This window comes from Mytilus californianus, unplaced genomic scaffold (assembly GCF_021869535.1).
Source record: "Mytilus californianus isolate M0D057914Y unplaced genomic scaffold, xbMytCali1.0.p SCAF_12, whole genome shotgun sequence".
Lineage (NCBI taxonomy): Eukaryota > Metazoa > Mollusca > Bivalvia > Mytilida > Mytilidae > Mytilus > Mytilus californianus.
Genome location: NW_026262604.1, coordinates 20,942,600 through 20,960,212, shown reverse-complemented (window position 1 = coordinate 20,960,212; position 17,613 = coordinate 20,942,600). Strand labels below are relative to the sequence as shown.

General features: G+C 34.6%; 1 protein-coding gene across 1 annotated transcript; it reads right to left on the bottom strand.

Moving 5' to 3' along the window:
- Positions 1–3,560: 3,560 nt before the first annotated feature.
- LOC127721536 (zinc finger protein 239-like) lies at positions 3,561–14,316 on the bottom strand. The gene is made up of 2 exons (XM_052228296.1): positions 14,276–14,316; positions 3,561–5,009 (listed from the first exon to the last, which is right to left on the bottom strand). Exon 2 carries the CDS (start codon positions 4,965–4,967, stop codon positions 4,071–4,073), a length of 897 nt encoding a protein of 298 aa, XP_052084256.1. The 5' UTR covers positions 4,968–5,009; positions 14,276–14,316; the 3' UTR covers positions 3,561–4,070.
- Positions 14,317–17,613: the final 3,297 nt, after the last annotated feature.

The window sequence follows — 17,613 nt, the reverse complement described above, 5'->3', positions numbered from 1 at the left end:
AGTTATTCGGTGTCAGAAACCTATTATGTGTTAAATATTTAATTCCAATCCAAATTCAGACTTGTATCAAGCGCGAATATTGTGTCGATTTTCGCCCAAACTGTTCAGGGTTGAACTTTTGCGGTCGTATCCAGCTGCGCTCAGCGAAGTATTTTATTTTATCAATGACTTTCCTTAACCCTCGTGAAATGTTATGATAAGGGCCAACACGGACACAATATAGCAAAACTGTAAATAGCAAATTTTCGGCTCTTTTTTTTCAAAAATAATGCAGTTAGAGCAATTTTTACCAATTTCTGCAGAAACTATCATGGGTAGAGAAAAATGGTCCGTAGTGCCAAGTGAACTTTTCTGATCACTTTATTGGCATCCGTCGTTGTCCGTCGTCGACGTCATCTGTTAACTTTTACAAAATCTGCTCCTTAGAAGATACTTTGTAAAATTCAAACAAACTTCGCCAACCAAGATGACCGACATAGCTAAAAATAGAGCTCGTTTCTCGTTTTTTATTTAGATTAGACCTATGGTTTTCCCGTTTGAATGGTTTTACACTAGTCATTTTTAGGGCCCTTTACAACTTACTGTTCGATGTGAGCCAATGCTCCGTGTTGAAGACCGTACTTTAATTGACCTATAATGGTTTTTCTTTTCCAATTTGTGACTTAAATGGAGAGTTGTCTCATTGGCACTCATACCACATCTTTTTATATCTATATGGCACTGGCTACGGTTACATTAAAATGTAACAATACTAAAATAATTATTGTTACATTAGAGACTAATTGCTGGGATGAGGAGTTGGATAAGGAACGGTTAAATTACGAATGTAACAATACTATTGGTGTCTACGGTTGCATTAATATTGCGTTATTGTTACGTTAATGCACTTCAACATACGCTAGATTTATTAAACTTAAATCTTCTATAGTTGTGTTGCTTAAGGATGTTCGCTCCTCTTGTTTTTGAATTTTTGCCAGATATTCGGAATCCTCTGATTTTATCCATGCAGTTCTATTTAAAAAATTTCCCCGCTAATCCCTACTTTTCTTTTTATAATTTAATTACATATAGTTTAAAAAGCCATATTTGAAAATCCTATGAAATCATTGTTATTTTTTCATATTTTTTTAAAGAAAAATGGTGCCAATGTTAACTGTATGAAAAGTCTAGAGAGGAATATTTCCCGCAAAATTTTCAATGGCTTATACCTAGGAAACAAGCACACGGACCCTTAATTTTTTTCTGATCTTTTAGTTCCTTTATTGATATACTATCCATTTATAACAGTCTTTTAAAAAGCTTGTTATTTTGAAACAGAGTAGCGAACATCCTTAATTCTTCGATATGTACTATAGATAGTAATAGTAATAAAAATATTAATATTATTATCATAATTATTATTATTCAACAAATAGCGTTTAAATGTGCCAAGGAGATGGTGACATCCCGTAAGTCCGACAACCATTATCCCGACATCCCATTATTCCGATATCCCATTACTCCGACATCCCATTATTCCGACAGCTCATTATTCCGACAATGCATCTGTCATAAGTTTATGGGTAAACTTTCTCCAAAAAGACCAACTCCGTTCGTCATAATATTTGTGGTTGTCCGGTTAGATATCGATCACATGATTATTCTCATGCGGGAATATATATTTGTCTGAGTGCCTTGGAGTTTTGATACGCATGCTTATTGCAACTACTCGATCCGTATCCACATCCTCTCTTTTTTTTCTTTTACGGGTCCGGGTATTTTATTTGTATTTAATTTTTGGCGTTTGTGTGTCCATTGCCATTCTGTGCTGTTCTATTCCCCGGTTTTGTTTTTTTTTGTTTTTTTTTGTCTTGATTTGCTATTTCTTACTAGGTCTTCGGTATCCTACTTTCGTATCAAAGGGAGTGAGGTTTCACCACTATCAAGTACATAAATAAACATCACAGAGTTGGATAACCCTACCCGCCCTCTTTGGTCGTAACACTTTCAACCCCTTGTATCACTCAACTGAGTTTTATTTAATTTGATTTGTCGCGGAAAATGACAATGAAGCGTCAGTCAAAAATGAGGAAAATCACGAGACAAATACAAACCCAGGTCCCAGAAAAACCAGGACGAATTTGGTGCTCCGAAAAGATGAGTAACTCCAGCTCTTACCAAGACACTCACCGTGCGGTTTGATGAATGCCATGTCCAGGAAATACAGAGACAGTACGCGGCACTTCACATAACGGTCGATTAGACATAAGAGATGACACACAGGCACACAAAGAATGTGGAGGGGTTAAACATGTTTGAAGGCGCTACTCCTCCCCAAACCTGGGGCAGTTGTGTAACAGTACAACATAAGAACAAACTATATAAAAATCAGTTCAAAAGGGATTAACTCATCAGATCGGTTCAAAGCAGAAAAACATCTAACACAAATACAGACCGGACGTGGCAGGGTATTTTTGCATCCCTCACAAAAACAAAAATACAAAGTATAGATCTTAGAGTACTCTCCGTTACTGACAGCTAATTAAAAGCCGAATAAAATTTTAATATATATATATCTAAGACCATGAAGACACTTTGTCTTAAACTTGTCCCGCGTGTGTCTTTGTCAAATGAGTTCCCTTCTCCTGGACTCCTTTTTTTTGCCTACCAGTACCATTCATTGGTAAAGTCAAGAAAAGGAGTAAATTGGCGACAATATCTTAAAAAAGCATGTGATGTTGATGGTCAATTTCAAAATGCAAATATTGAGGAAAACAGATACTTCTATTACTACAAATATCTTGTGAAAAGTAAAGTGTATGTTAATGCATCACAAAATACGGGGAGTAGAATACTACCTTGAGCCGTGACGTTGAAAAAACGCACCAGTATGTCTCACTTTTAAGACAATTTAATATTATTTTTTTAAGTCGTAGGTTGTTTGAAATGGGAAGCAGATTCACCCACCTAATTCCTTAAGTGGCGAGTCGGATTTTGCCATATTGGATCCACATTATATCAAATATTCAGAATAAATTCTGTATTTTATAAAGCAAATTATATTCTGACCCGGCCGAATTTGTTGAAAATATTTTGATTAAAATTTCATGAATTTGTTTAAATAATTCCCTGTATAACGTGGTCCGAATTCTGCATATATACATGCAATTAAAATTCTGTTTTATCTGTATTTGCGTATGCGGTATGCAAATAATTTGTATGTCATAATTCCGTATAAACATGATAAACGGAATCTGAAGTCTATCCATACACAAATGTTTGCACCTGTCCTAAGTCAGGAATCTGATTACAGTAGTTGTCGTCTGTTTATGTAGTTCATACGTGTTTCTCGTTTCTCGTTTTTATATAGAGTAGACCGCTGGTTTTTCCGTTTGAATGGTTTAACACTAGTAATTTTTTGGGGCATTTTATAGCTTGCTGTTCGGTGTGAGCCAATGCTCCGTGTTGAAGGCCGTACCTTGACCTATAATGGTTTACTTTTATAAATTGTAACTTGGATGCAGAGTTGTCTCATTGGCACTCATACCACATCTTCCTATATCTATTAACAAATACGCGTATATCCGTTTATTTTTAATTCTGTAAATACAAAAAAGTGCGAACATACTAAAGTACATAATCAAATAAGATATCTCTATACACAAATTGTACTTACGTAAATACATGTACATGTATTTCGAATTAAATACACATAAAGTATTCGAACTATCTAGGTTATATATACGAAATTTATTATATATGTTATACACACATGTAACATATATATACGTTATACACACATTTAACATATACGTTATACACACATGCAACATATACGTTATACACACATGTAACATATACGTTATACACACATGTAACATATACGTTATAACATAGACCGGTCTCTTCACTGCATTTCTTCTGTTAAACTTTTAAGCATGTACAAAATACATTGCAATATTTATGATGTTTGTCACAAGTATGTGTTCTCTGCAAGTCTTAAAATGGGTTTCTTCCAATATGTTATTTTGCACAAAAATTATATTTGCCTTGATTTGACTGGAATGTGTTCTCGTGTATCCATGTGAATATCACTCACACTGAATCTCAACTCCATTTATCTCATCATGCTCATTGTGAGCTTTATCTGTTTTATCCTCAGTATGTACATGATGTATTCTCATGTGTCTCTTTAAATTACTAAGCCGACTAAACCCTTTGCCACACAAACCACAGTCATAAGGTTTATCGCCTGTATGTATACTCATGTGTCTCCGTAAATCATAATGCTGTCTAAACCGTTTACCACATACATCACAGTCATGAGTTCTATCATCTGTATGTGTTCTCATGTGTCTCTTCAATAACCTACCTTGACTAACAACTTTACCACATACATCACAGTCATGAGGTTTATCACCTGTATGTGTTCTCATGTGTCTCTGTAAATTACTAAGGTGACTAAACCCTTTACCACATTCACCACAGTCATAAGGTGTATCCCCTGTATGTGTTCTCGTGTGTCTCTGTAAATTACCAATGCGACTAAACCCTTTACCACACACATCACAGTCATGAGGTTTATCTCCAGAATGTGTTCTCATGTGTCTCTGTAAATTATCAAGGTGACTAAACCCTTTACCACATACATCACATTCATGAGGTTTATCACTATGTGTACTTATGTGTCTCTGTAAATTACCAAGCCGACTAAACCCTTTACCACATACACCACAGTCATAAGGTTTTTCCCCTGTATGTGTTCTCATGTGAATCTGTAAACTACTGAGCTGAATAAACCGTTTACCACATACATCACAGTCATAAGGTTTATCCCCTGTATGTGTTCTCATGTGATTCTGCAAATGACCAAGCTGTTTAAACTGCTTGCCACACAAATGACAGTCATGAGGCTTATTACCAGCCTCTGCACCTATGCGTCTCTGTAGAGTCTCATTGATTTTTACTAAATCCTCTAGCCCATACATCCTAAATAAGGTTTATCTGCATTATTTGGTTCTTGTGCCACTCTATAAGAAACAAAACAAAAGTTAAGACTAAAACCTTTTGCTAGCTCGGCTCCTTGTTAATAACATATATATTTATGTTGTAATACAGTACACTGTTTTAGTGAAATGTACTGGTTTTTTTTTTGAAAAAAATAATGTGGCCTCTAATTTGACAAAAAAAAAATAATCTAGCCTATTCGGTTGCTAAAAAAAATATTCTGGCTTAATCTTCAGCAAGTATGACATGTATGACATATATGATGTAATGAATTGCTTCACTGATCATGAGCACAGCTGGATATAACCGCAGAGGTCAAACTCTGAACAGTTGGGGCAAAAATGGACACAATATTCTTTGGATTGTAATAAATGTGGATAGTGTCCACATGTGGACACAGATGATGCCCCCGCTTGCATATCATATAGTTATAAAGGGACATAACTGAAGAACGGTAAAATTGACGCTACCCAAATTTGAACTTGATCTGAGTTTTGTGGTAATAAGCATTGTGTGTAATTCTCATAACATTTGGTTGAGGCAAACTTAAGTAGAGAACAGAAACGAAAAATTCAGCAATTTTTCTATTTGTAAACATGCATAACTCTAGAACGGTTGTGTATAAGTTTTATAACATTTGTTTGAGACAAACTAAAGTTAGAGAAATGAAACAAAAAATTTATGTTTATAAAGGAACATAACTCAAAATTGGTAAAAGTGACGCCACCAAACGTACTTAATCTGTATTATGTAGTAATAAGCATTGTGTATTAGTTTCATAACATTTGGTTGAGGCAAACTAAAGTTAGAAAACGGATATAAAAAATGTTTACTTGATCTTAGTTTTGTGGTAATGAATATTGTGAATAGGTTTCATAAAGTTTGGTTGGGACAAACTTAAGTTACAGAATGTAAACTAAAAATTTTGCAATCTTTCGATTTATAAAGGGGCATAACTCAATAATGGTAAAAGTGACACTACCCAAATTCAACTTGATCTGTGTTTTATCAGTGGAAGTCAAAATTAAACATTGCATTGTATAAAGCATTGATTGTAGTTGATTCAACTATAATCATGGACAAAGGAAGATAACTCCAATTTTAAAAATTACTTGATATTGAGAATAAAATAAAATTTTTGCAATTTTTCCATTTCTAAAGGGGATAACTCTAGAACGGTTAAAGTGACACCACCAAAATTCAAACTTGATCTGTGTTTTGTGGTAATAAGCATTGTGTATAAGTTTCATTACATTTGATTGAGGCAAACTAAAATTAGAGAACAGAAACGAAAAATTCAGCAATTTTTCCATTTGTAAACGGGCATAACTCTAGAACGGTTAAAGTCACTAGTGACGCCACCAAAATTCAAACTTGATCTGTGTTTTGTGGTAATAAGCATTGTGTACAAAGTTTTAACATTTGGTTGAGGCAGACTAAAGTTAGTGAACAGAAACGATAAATTCAGCAATTTTCCATTTGTAAAGGGGCATAACTCTAGAACGGTGAAAGTGACGCCACCAAAATTCAAACTTGATCTGTGTTTTGTGGTAATAAGCATTGTGTATAAGTTTCATAACATTTGGTTGAGGCAAACTAAAGTTAGTGAACAGAAACGATAAATTCAGCAATTTTCCATTTGTAAAGGGGCATTACTCTAGAACGGTGAAAGTGACGCCACCAAAATTCAAACTTGATCTGTGTTTTGTGGTAATAAGCATTGTGTACAAAGTTTCGTAACATTTGGTTGAGGCAAACTAAAGTTAGTGAACAGAAACGATAAATTCAGCAATTTTCCATTTGTAAAGGGGCATAACTCTAGAACGGTGAAAGTGACGCCACCAAAATTCAAACTTTCTCTGTGTTTTGTGGTAATAAGCATTGTGTATAAGTTTCATTACATTTGGTTGAGGCAAACTAAAATAAGAGAACAGAAACGAAAAGTTCAGCAATTTTTCCATTTGTAAAGGGACATAACTCTTAAACGGTTAAAGTCACTAGTGACGCCACCAAAATTCAAACTTGATCTGTGTTTTGTGGTAATAAGCATTGTGTATAAGTTTCATAACATTTGGTTTAGGCAAACTAAAGTTAGTGAACGGAAACGATAAATTCAGCAATTTTCCATTTGTAAAGGGGCATAACTCTAGAACGGTGAAAGTGACGCCACCAAAATTCAATCTTGATCTGTGTTTTGTAGTAATAAGCAATGTGTATAAGTTTCATAACATTTGGTTGAGGCAAACTAAAATAAGAGAACAGAAACGAAAAATTCAGCAATTTTTCCATTTGTAAAGGGGCATAACTCTAGAACGGTTAAAGTCACTAGTGACGCCACCAAAATTCAAACTTTATCTGTGTTTTGTGGTAATAAGCATTGTGTATAAGTTTCATAACATTTGGTTGAGGCAAACTAAAGTTAGTGAACAGAAACGATAAATTCAGCAATTTTCCATTTGAAAAGGGGCATAACTCTAGAACGGTGAAAGTGACGCCACCAAAATTCAAACTTGATCTGTGTTTTGTGGTAATAAGCATTGTGTATAAGTTTCATAACATTTGGTTGAGGCAAACTAAAATTAGAGAACAGAAACGAAAAATTCAGCAATTTTTCATTTGTAAAGGGGCATAACTCTAGAACGGTAAAAGTCACTAGTGACGCCACCAAAATTCAAACTTGATCTGTGTTTTGTGGTAATAAGCATTGTGTATAAGTTTCATAACATTTGGTTGAGGCAAAACTAAAGTTAGTGAACGGAAACGATAATTTCAGCAATTTTCCATTTGTAAAGGGGCATAACTCTAGAACGATAAAAGGTGACGCCACCAAAATTCAAACTTGATCTGTGTTTTGTGATAATAAGCATTGTGTATAAGTTTCAAAACATTTGGTTGAGGCAAACTAAAATTAGAGAACGGAAACCAATTTTGGGACGTAGGTACGTACGGACGTACGTACAGACGGACAAGGGTAAAACTTAATGCCCCTTCCGCTACGGCTGGGGCATAATTAAATATTTGACACATAATAGGTTTCTGACACAGAATACTGTAGTCAAAGAACTAAGTATTGGTCATATGATTTGAATTTATATTAATTTTTTTGCTTTTGTGCAATACACTATGCTGTTGTGACAGCTAATCACCCCAAGACAATACAACATGTCTTTATACATAATTTACAAGAAATGTAAGGGAGGTAATCGAATCATACACAACATTTTACTTTAAATGTATTTGGATTACCTCCCTTACACTGCTTTTAAATTGTCTTAATTGTCCATTAACCAGGAAACCCCTTGTTTCCACCCTTTTTTGCCCGTAATTCCTAAATGGTTTGAGCCATAACCCCCCAAGTCAATCCTAACCATCCCTTTGTGGTATGGAAACTTGTGGTATAATTTCAGAGAGATTCATACACTTAAACACAAGTTATTGTCTGGAAACTACAAAAATGCTTATTTGGGTCCCTTTTTTGGCCCCTTATTCCTAAACTGTTGGGACCATAACCACTTAAATCCATCCCGACCTTCCTTTTGTGGTTATAAACCTTATGCTTAAATTTTATAGATTTCTATTTACTTATACTTAAGTTATTGTCCGGAAACCAACTGTCTTCGGACGACGACGACGACAACGTGATACCAATATACGACCGCAAAAATTTGTTGCCACGCTCTTTGTACTTTAAAAATCCTTGCAACAACTTTTTGAGGGGTCCGTATACATTTGTTGTAGGTGACCTGTTGCAAGGCAAAATTTCTGTCCCTATCCAATATACCCTCATTTCCCAGTGGCAGTCCGAATTTCTCCAACCATTATCCCGGATGGCCTCTATTACAAGACCTACCTATTGTATTTATTATTAACTTGTTCTCGTCCTGAACATGCATGAAATATTTGCCACTGGACGTTAAGCAACCAACAATCAATCAATTAATTCACACAAGATCTATGGACAAACCGACAGACAGGACAGGACACACTTGGTAAATCCTATATACAACCCCCCCCCCCCCCCAACCACCACCACCACCACCTAAAACTTCATTTGTGAGGGGTCAGGGGTTAAAAATTTTTGTTACAGCTCACTAGCCCAGGACTTATTGGTAGCAGGATTTACTAGTCCTGTTGATAGAACTGCTAGCCCAGGACTTATTGGTAGCATGATTTACTAGTCCTGTTGATAGAACTGCTAGCCCAGAAAATCAAACCTGATAGCCCGAACTTCCAACGAATGTTTTAGTCAGCTCGATATTTTCTGCTGATTCAAATATCGATCCTGTAAGACTTTCATAGTCACAAAGGCAATCATTGTTAAAATTTTGGCATCATCACAATGCCTGAACTGAGACTACTATAACACATGTGTTATAGTAGTCTCAGGCCTGAATAATTTACATTAAAACGATACTAAACTTCAGAAGACTTTTGATATAATTTTAATGTTCTGACGTAATCTGTTAAATTGACAGTCCACATACGAAATGTTAAAAAAAACTAGTGAACTAAAATCTGCCTTAAACTCTTTATTAATGCAATATCACGCTGTCAGAACTGTACTTCCTTTTTTCAAAAAACATTTTTCCTTTTACCGGACGTTGACTTGTCAATGGTAAAACACGGACCAAAGATGGACACAAAACTCCGTGTGCGCTGTTGAAGTTGTCTATTCAGTTTATGTAGTTCTTTCCACATAACTTCTTCTTGAAAATACTTGAAATGAACGTTTAGATAAAGGTATCTTTGATAATGTTCGCATTTTTGAAGAATACGGATGCAAAATTAAATCTCGGACCTGCGCACATGCTCACGCGTGTATCAGTTTCAACAACGTGGTTCTGACGAATTTTCATTTAACTTTTTTTTTTTTAATTGATCATTAATTTAGAATTTTATGTTAACATGTATTTCTGAAAGGCTAATCAGGAACATATATATTGACCAGGGCCAATTTTGGGACGTAGGTACGTACGGACGTACGTACAGGGCTAATTTAATCATTCTTACTAAGTAACAGTTCACATCAATCAATGCATCATACCCCCAGTACCGTTAATTGAAAGTCTCGGCTTGAGCATTTTACAATACGCTAAGTACGAAGAAATCGATAATGATAGTACAGGAATTGAAATCAATACACGATACCGGTCCACCCAGAGTCATTTGTTCTATTTTTAAAACATACAAAATCAGTTCAAATTCTTGGAAACCCGGATGACGTATTTGAATTTGATTGGCTTAGTTAGAATAGAGATGTAGGGATTTTCCACTTTGTGTTTTGGAAACGCCAAGAATTTTTTGTTACTAGTCCGTCGGGCATATTTGGTTACACGTTTTGATTGCCCGAGGTGTAAATGATTTAGTCCCGGGCGTCGGGTTAGTGGATTTCTTAACCCCTGGGGGTATAAAAACCTTCACTTTTTATATGTACCACATATGCTCTTGTAAATTACCCTGTGTTTCACTTTAAATTTGTCTCGGTTTTATACTTATGTATAAGTGAAATTGTCGGGCAATCTATGACAGGATTTATATGTATTACATGTACTTGTCTTGTTAAAATAAATGGTTTGTTACACATTGAGCCTAGAATGATTTCTCCATGTTGAAGATCTCACTGTAATTTTCAAGATGAAAAACAGCGATAAAAGCGTGTACATGTTTTGATTTTGTGTCAGGATCTTGTTCACCATATCCTGTTCTATTCATTATTAATATATATGTATTACTTTCTTTCTTTCTTTAAGTTTTCCAGTCTTCCATCTGAATAAAGATGGTGATTAATAACTGGTGCATGCGTGGCCTATTTATTTAAAACAACTTAATATAAAGTTATGTACAAAAAGATCATGCAGAGAACAAATGTAGTGATTAAAAACTATGTACAGCCTACAGGAGATGAAGCTATTTAAATGATGGTGGAGAGAACAGCATATATGTGAGCTGTTCTCTGAAAGAGTCGACTGTCTGCAAATGGTCTGTGAATTAACAACTGTAGTTGGTAGGAGATTCCATTGCGTTATTGTGTACGGGGAAAATGAAAATCTGCACGAGTCTTTAGATGTATAAATATGTCTGAACTTCTGAAGGTGTGTGAATGTTTTCTGGTTCTTGAGTCTGATGGAATGAGAATTGTGCTAGATGGTATAGCAACAAGATGATGTGTGATCTTGTACATCATGACCAGACATGCACATTATCTGCGTTGTGTAAGTTGTGGCCAGTAGAGTGTATTGAGCATGTTTGATACACTGCTAGTGTTATGATACCTGTTGCAAGCATACTGAACAGCTCTCCTTTGGACCATCTCTATCTTCGAGATAGATTCTGAAGTGTGGGTCCCAGCCCGAGCACGAGTACTCAAGTTTGGGACGGACAAGTGCTTGGTATGCCTGGTCTTAATGTTCTGCTTTGCTGTTTTCAGGTTTCTTCTAAGAAAGCTGAGTGTTTTATTGGCTTTAGAGATATTGTCATCTATATGTTTGTCCCATTTGAGGTTAGATTGTAGTGTGATGCCTAAGTACTTAGGGAGCTACCATTTGATTTTTATGGGGGGGCTAGGATGAAAAATTTTGCTATTTTTCCCTCTATTCGGTCCTGCCTTTTTATTTTTCACTCTATTCGGTCCTGCCTTTTTTTTTTTTAGTTTATCCTGACATTTTTTTGGCAAATAATCTCATCCTGCCTTTTTTTTTTACTCAAAACTCCTGTCCTGCCTATTTTTTTCAAATTTTATCCTAGCCCCCCCCCCCCCCCCACCCCCCATAAAAATCAAATGGTAGCTCCCTTAGCAGATGTAACAGTTTCTAAGATATGGTTGTTAAGAATGTAGTTATGTTGCAAAGGTTGACGTTTAGTTGTGACAGAGAGAACAGCACACTTGCCTGGGTGGAAGGCCATCAGCCAGTCCGCTTCCCATTTTGCTGCTGCTTCAAGATCAGCTTGCAGTTTGAGGCAGTCACCCTAGGATTTAACTGGCATGTATATGATACTGTCATCAGCAAATAATCTTAGTTTGCTATGAATAAGGTAGTCTGGAAGGTCATTATTATAGGCCAAGAATAGGACTGGACCTAAGACAGTACCTTGTGGAACCCCAGAGGTCACTGGGACTGTGCTTGATGATCTTCCCTCCAGAACAACTGTCTGAGTTTGGTCAGAGAGAAATGCAGAGATCCAGTTTAATGCGTTTCCATTGATGCCAAAATAATTTAATTTGTAGAGTAAGTGACGATGTGGAACTTTGTCAAAGGCTTTTGCAAAGTCCATTATTATAAGATCTGTTTGTGTATTTGAATTGTTTGTGGTTTGAAGTTCATGGATGAAGGAGAGAAGTTGTGTTTCGCAAGATCGAGAGTGTCGAAAGCCATGTTGGAGGTCGTACAAGTGTGATGTGACTATGTGCTCCATTAACTTGCAGCAAATACAAGTTAATGAAATTGGTCTGTAGTTAACCGGTTTATGTTTGTCCCCCATTTTGTATGCATTAAGGTTAAATCCTGGGCAATAAGCTTATGCTGAGATTTTTATATATATGTTAGCGACATTAAGTGATACAACATGTATAAGGCATTAAGGTTAAATCCTGGGCAATAATATAAGCTAATGCCGGGATTTTTATATATACATATATGTTAGCGACATTAAGTGAAATAAGGCATTAAGGTTAAATCCTGGGCAATAAGCTAATGCCTAGACAGTAAGTCTATTGCCTAAACATAAATGTCTGACATTATACTCTTAAATCATCATGATCATTATACATGTTATAAGGATTTTAACTTATATATATAATTTATTTTTAGTGTTGAAAATAAAGTAAAACTAACTTTATATCATGTATATTATCATGACATGATTATTGTTATCATGCTTATATTATATACATTTAGTCCTACAAAGTATGCATCTACAATCGCTTACACAAACGCACAACAAATGAATGGGGCTTAAACACGTTTACTTAAATCAATGATACATTTAACCAGCTACTATTTCAACATGGGATTATTATTCATTATAGAATTTGCATAATTTCTTGTGCTTGATATTTTTAATAAATTCCATGTTTATTCTGTATTTTAATATTCTGTGCGGTGCACAACACTGTCTATTACCGTGATTACAAACTCAACAAAGATAGCACATTTCACAGATGATATCGGAAGATAGCACGTTTCACAGATGATATCAGATATGTTCCTTATGTCGTAACTACAATACCCTCCCTTTTCACGAATATGACTTACTGAATTAAGACTATTTACCGGATTTGAAATAACATAAGCAACACGACGAGTGCCACATGTGGAGCTTACCCTTCAGGAGCACCTGAGATCAACCCGAGTTTTTGGTGGGGTTCGTGTTGCTTAGTCTTTGGTTTTCTATGTTGTGTCATCTGTACTATTAAATGTATTATTTGTCTGTTTGTATTTTTATTTTGGGCCATGGCGTTGTCAGTTTGTTTTTTGATCTATGAGTTTGACTGTCCCTCTGGTATCTTTCGTCCCTCTTTTTCAAAACAATGTACTGTGCAGCGCACAACACTCAGTCTATCTATACAAAATACATTGTATGGAAAGTATTTTGCAACGCTCAAAGCATTATAATCATGATAATACAGAATAATCATGGAATTTATTAAAAAGGTTAAGCACAAGAAATTATGCAAATTCCATGATTAAAAATAATTCCAATAGCCTGATATTTATATATTTTATTAGAATTCAGGCATTTGATTCTAGATTGATTAATATCACTTTGAACTATCAAATAAAAATGTACCAAAAGAAATGTTTGAAAACGAGATATAATTCTGTAAATTATGTAATTTAAATACCGTCTCAAAATGGCAAATATGAGGGTTTCTTACATGTCTTAGTTTTCACGTTAAGGTTAATCATGCAATACGCTTTGACAGAATGGCTAGCTGTGTTTACACCATGAATTTTTCTCAGAGTACACAGTACAGACATGACATTGACAGACAACACTGTCATGACTGTGTAATTTGAAAAGTTTTAAACCCTTATGTATTTTGATGAACATTTTCTTTCCTTGTCACAGAAGATGGTAGTTGTGTTGATTTCTAGCATCCTTCTAAGTTCTATTCAGTATTGTTCATTTCAATCCAAAAATTACCTGAGAGGGACCATCTCAAAGATTTCACCATACTTTGTTTATTTTTACACCACCAGCAAGGAAAGAAATGTTTGGCTAAATACACAAAAGTGTTTGTATTTTTAAAACACAAAATTAATAAATCGTTGTTTACTGATAAACTTACATAATGTTACTTTTCCTGCAGGGATAGAAAATAAGTCAAGGGAAAGAAACCAACATTATCATGAGAGAAGAAAGACTCGCCCCACTGCAAAATCGCCCCACACCAAATCGCCCTATTTTACACAATCTCGCCCAACTTAAGAAAAAGGGTTTGTTTCCCGTTTAATCAATACAAATCACAGTCATAAGGTTTATCCCCTGTATGTGTTCTCATGTGAATTTGTAAATTACTAAGATGACTAAACCCTTTGCCACATACACCACAGTGTTTTTCAGTTGTTTTTGCGTCGTACTTATCTCTTGAGTTCATCCTTGAATTGCTACTGAGTTTTACAATAAGTTCTCATGTCGTGCTGTACGTTACACTCCTGTACCAGGTTTGGGGAAGGTTGAACGCTCTCAAATATGTTTGCCCCTTCTAAATGTGCCTGTAGTTCATTGGTTGCCGTTGGTTCATGTCTGTCACGTTTGTTTTGTCGGGATCTTTTTTAGCCGACTATACGGTATGCATGGGTATTTCATTGTTGAAGGCCGTATGGTGGCCTATAATTTCTTACATCCACTTCATTTAGCTTATAGATTATTATGGATAGTTGTCTCATTGGTTATTATATCACATGATATCTTCATTTTTATATTACCATCATAGCATTGTAAGGTTCTCCTTCACTGGAGGAAGATTTGTTTTACAGTTAGAATTATGACTCCTATCCTGTATCTCTCGCTGTGCGTCTGTATGTCCCATTGTTATCGCTATTAATATTTCTCTAATTCTTCGTCAATTTATCCCTTTCTGCACCCATTGTATAAAAAAATTTAATCAACGTGTGGTTCGTTTGATCTCAGTTCATCATTGGTTAAAATCCGATTATGACGTCGAATTTTCTTGCTTTCCTCAGTGAATTTCCTATTCAATTGTGACGGCATGCCGAAAAAAGGCGACCATGTCTGATGACGTCACATAGAAAGAACACATCTTTTTGCAGATCATTCGAAAAGAAGGAATAACTTTGCCTGCATATTGTTAGAAAATCATTAGAGAAACAGATTCCACCACCAAATCTCGTGTAATACGATATTTATCCACTCTCGACAGTTAAGCGAGCCTCGCGTTTTAAATTTGAAAATTTAACTGTCTCGAGTGGATAAATATCGTATCACACTCGATGCAGTGGTAGAATCTATATTTATACCGAATATTGAAAACAGACAAAATTTTACATTACACTCTAATTATGAGGTTTTCCTTCATTGGAGAAAGATTCGTTATACCTTTACAATTATATATGACTTATGATATATACCTGCGGCCTTTTGTCTCTATCTCTTTGTATACATTTAATTCTGGATGTTTTATATTGACAAACAATATTTATACAGTATATTGAAAACAGACAATACTCATTAACATGGAAAATTTGTAGCAATACTCTAATTAAAATTGCATTTCATAACTGTAGCCATAAATGATAGCAGTTTCCCATTAATTAATATGACAGATGATAATACTCATATATAAGCATAATTCTGACAGTTCCCTTTAATAACAATATTTTTCTCTCCTTTAGTGTGAACATGGAGGTATTATGATGTCAATAAAATACTTCCATCGTGTGAATTAAGAGTTCTTTACATTTTAGCACTTCATGATTCTCTATTCTTTATATTTTGATTAACACTCCACTATTCTCTATTCTTTATATTTTAGAACCCCATTATTCTCTATTCTTTATATTTTAGCACCCCATTATTCTCTATTCTTTATATTTTAGCAACCCAATATTCTCTATTCTTTATATTTTAGCAACCCAATATTCTCTATTCTTTATATTTTGATTAGCACTCCACTATTCTCTATTCTTTATAGTTTAACAACCCATTATTCTCTATTCTTTCAAGATATTTTAACAATCCATTATTATCTGTTCTTTATATTTTAACAACACATTAATATTCTCTATTCTTTATATAATAGTCAACAAAAGAAACGATACACAAGTTTGAACTCCAATTTATCATATAATATAATAAATGAGGGGCCTGATGGGTTATTTTCGTTCATCGTGATCGGCGTATTTTCGCTATCGTGATCCGTTTTTCTACAGATTTTTTTTTTTATATTTTCGTGATCCGTGTTCATGGAAATTTATTTTCTGTGAATCGTGATTGACAAAAAAATCAACTCGTGAATCGTGATGAGACCCCCCCCCCCCCCCCCATCAGGCCCCTTATAAATAGGAACAAGAGGCTGTCAGAGTGACAGCAAACCGGATTTTCCTGCAGAGGTCAAACCCTGAACAGTTGAGCAAGTATGGACACTTCATTTAAGCTTAAAACTGCTCTGAATTTGGATTGTGGTTGAATATTTGACACAGCATAGGTTTGTGACACAAAATGAATGTGGTCAAAGAAATGAAATATTTGAAATTGGACATTTACCTATTATGGTCCAATATCCAAAATCTAAGTACATTGTCAGAATCAGCATATCAAAGAACTCCAAAAATTCATTTTTTAATGAAATCAAACAAAAGTTTAATATAGGACCCTTTGGACAACAATGTGGACCAATTTGACAAAGGAGCTCACAATCCAAAATCTCTCAATACATGGTATGATTCAGCATTTCAAGGAACCACATAAATTCAATTTTTGTGAATCAAACAAAGTTTAATTTTGGACCCTGATTTGGACCAACTTGAAAACTGGGCCCAAAAAGTCAATATTAAAATACAGGTTTAGATTCAGCATTTGAAAGAACCCTATATATATTTAATTTAAGTTGAAATGAAACACAATTTAATTTTATCCATATATTTTCTGTACAAAGGGAAATAACTCAAACTTGATAAATAGATATGGTTATAATGAATACAGTGATGACTAAGTTATATAAAATTAGATATGATGTAATTTTTCAAATTATAATCAATTACATAATAACAACAACCAGTGATGACTAAGTTCTCTTAAATTAGATATGATTTAACACTCAAACTTAGTTAAAATCAGCATATCAAAGAACCCAAGAATTCAACTGTTGATTAAACAAAAGTTTAATTTAGGACCCTTAGTAACTCGATGTTGTATTATCTAACTAATAATGAAAATAAATACAGGTTTAGATTCAACATTTCAAAGAACCCTATATATAGTCAATTTATGTTGAAATCAAACACATCCTGATTTGAACCAACTTGAAAACTGGGCCCAAAATCAGAAATCTAAATACAACACTTAGAAAACAGAAAATTTTCAAATAAATCTGTCACTCAAGATAAGACATTAAACCATATGTTTAGTAAACTGATTACAGGACATATAAACAGCTGAAAATTA

Excerpts from the sequence above, each read along its gene's own strand:
- LOC127721536 (XM_052228296.1), bottom strand. The coding sequence starts at position 4,967 with ATGTATGGGCTAGAGGATTTAGTAAAAATCAATGAGACTCTACAGAGA.